The sequence below is a fragment of the Aptenodytes patagonicus genome, chromosome 22, assembly GCF_965638725.1.
Source record: "Aptenodytes patagonicus chromosome 22, bAptPat1.pri.cur, whole genome shotgun sequence".
Taxonomy (NCBI): domain Eukaryota; kingdom Metazoa; phylum Chordata; class Aves; order Sphenisciformes; family Spheniscidae; genus Aptenodytes; species Aptenodytes patagonicus.
In genome coordinates this window covers 6,100,813-6,103,252 of record NC_134970.1, presented here as the reverse complement: position 1 = coordinate 6,103,252, position 2,440 = coordinate 6,100,813, and the positions used below count along the sequence as shown (strand labels likewise).

The 2,440-nt window shown below is 71.6% G+C and overlaps 1 protein-coding gene across 1 annotated transcript; it reads left to right on the top strand.

The window, feature by feature from the left end:
- The first annotated feature begins 855 nt into the window (after positions 1-855).
- On the top strand, positions 856-2,400 carry GPR61 (G protein-coupled receptor 61). The gene has a single exon (XM_076357980.1). The coding sequence runs from the start codon at positions 1,063-1,065 to the stop codon at positions 2,398-2,400; it is 1,338 nt and encodes a 445-aa protein (XP_076214095.1). The 5' UTR covers positions 856-1,062.
- Positions 2,401-2,440: the final 40 nt, after the last annotated feature.

Genomic DNA, 2,440 nt, shown 5'->3' with positions numbered 1-2,440 from the left:
CGGCCCCATGCAGCCCCCCAGGGTAGGTGCCGCGGCCGAGCCGCCCCAGCGGAGCGATGCCCGGGGGCGGGGCGGGGGAGGATGCGGCCGGGGGCGGGGGGGGGGGGACGACGACGACGACACACGACACCGGGGGACACCCCCCCCCCCCCTCGGGGTGGGAAGGGGGACCCCAGCCGGCGGCATCGCCCCGGAGCGCCGGGGATGGGGGGGGGGGGGGGGGCGGCAGGGGAGGGGGCACCCGCTGCCTGCACCCCCTTCTGTCAGCAACCTCCCCCCCCCCCCCCAGGGCTCCCCGGGGTGCAGGGGCTGGGGATCCCCTCCCCGCCGGGGAAGCACCCGTGGGGGGGGGGGGCCGGGGTGGCCCCCCAGCCCCCCACCCGCACCCCGGGCTCCGCTTTGCAGCCGGTGGCACTCGTTGGGGTGGGTGGGGGTGCAGCACCCATCCCGGGGCCGGGCTTGGGGTGGGGGTGGGGGTCACGCACGGCCCTCGAAGCGTGAGGGGCGAACCCAGGCATTCGGGGTGCTGGTGACCCCCCACCCGTCCCCGCGGCTGCTCGCGGTCCCCAGGCTCTGGGCGAAGGCTCCCGCTGGGGTGTTTTGGGTTGAAACGTCAGAGTTTGGGGGCTTCAGCCCCAGAATTGCTCATTTTCGGAGGGAACAAGGCTTTCGGTTGAGAAAGGGGTTTGGCGGGGGGGGTGTTGTGGAGGGGGCGATGGGGGCTGGGGGTCGCAGCTGAGCTGAGACACCCCCCCCCCCCGCCCCGGGCTCTCACGGGTCCCCCGGGATCGTGTCCCCCCTCCCCCCCGACAGCTCTACCTTCCCCGCAGGTGCCCGGCGCTGCCCGGCGGCGAGGAGCGGGGAGATGAGCGGGGCCGGGGGGCACCCTTGGGTGCTCTGAGAGCCACCGTCGCGGCAGCACCCGTCCCTGGACCGCAGCCCGGGGCCGCCAGCGGGCATAGGGCGGGCGAGGATGTGAGCCCCCGGCGATGCCCGGCCGCCCCGCGCTGGCCGCCCCGAGGATGGGCGATGGGCCGGTGAGCGCCGGCGCGGCGGCACAGGATGGAGCCCTCCCTGCCCGCCCCGTGGGCCTGGAACGGCTCTAGGGCGGCGCGGGGGCTCCAGCCCTCCCCGGGCCCCATGCCCCCCAACGGCACGGCCGACGGCAAACCCAAAGACGTGGCTTCTAAATCGGTGGGGCTCTTCTTCATGCTGCTCATCGACCTGACGGCCATCGTGGGCAACGCCGCCGTCATGACCGTCATCGTGAAGACGCCGGCGTTGCGCAAGTTCGTCTTCGTCTTCCACCTCTGCCTGGTGGACTTCTTGGCCGCCCTCACCCTGATGCCGCTGGAGATGCTCTCTGGCTCGGCCGTCTTCGACAGCCCGGTTTTCGGCGAGGCCATGTGCCGCGTTTACCTGTTCCTCAGCGTCTGCTTCATCAGCATGTGCATCCTCTCCATCTCCACCATCAACGTGGAGCGTTACTACTACGTGGTGCACCCCATGCGCTACGAGGTGAGGATGACGGTGGGGCTGGTGGCCTGCGTCCTCGTCGGCGTCTGGCTCAAAGCCGTGGCCACCTCCCTCGTCCCCGTGCTGGGCTGGTTGTCCCCCGACCGCCCGCCGGCGCCCGCCGGCCGCGGCTGCTCCTTGCAATGGAGCCGCGGTCCCTACTGCAAGTTCTTCGTGGTCTTCTTCGCCGCCTTCTACTTCCTCCTGCCCCTCCTCATCATCGTGGTGGTCTACTGCAGCATGTTCAAGGTGGCGCGGGTGGCCGCCATGCACCACGGCCCCCTCCCCACCTGGATGGAGACGCCGCGGCGTCGCTCCGAGTCGCTCAGCAGCCGCTCCACCATGGTCACCACCTCGGGAGCCCCTCGTACCACCCCGCAGAGGACGTTCGGGGGGGGCAAGGCGGCCGCCATCCTGCTGGCCGTGGGGGGCCAATTCCTCTTCTGCTGGTTGCCCTACTTCTCCTTCCACCTCTACACCGCCCTGAGCGCCCAGCCCTTGGTGGGGCCGGCGGCCGAGACCGTGGTCACTTGGCTCGGTTACTTCTGCTTTACCTCCAACCCTTTCTTCTACGGGTGCCTCAACCGGCAGATCCGGGGCGAGCTGGGACGGCTCCTCACTTGTTTCTTCAAGCAGCCGCCCGAGGAGGACCTGCGGCTGCCCAGCCGGGAGGGCTCCATCGAGGAGAACTTCCTCCAGTTCCTCCAGGGCACCGGTTGTCCGGCCGAACCCCGGCCCCGTACCCCCAGCCCCAAGCGGGACCAGCCCCCCGTCGATTTTCGCATCCCGGGGCAGATCGATGAGGACACGGTCGAGGGGCCGGAGCGGCGCGGCGGGGACGGGGTCTACGTGCCGGTGGTCGCCTCGCCCAAACCGGAGCTGTAGCGTTGAAGGGGGGTGGTGGTGGTGGTGGTGGGGGGTGGGT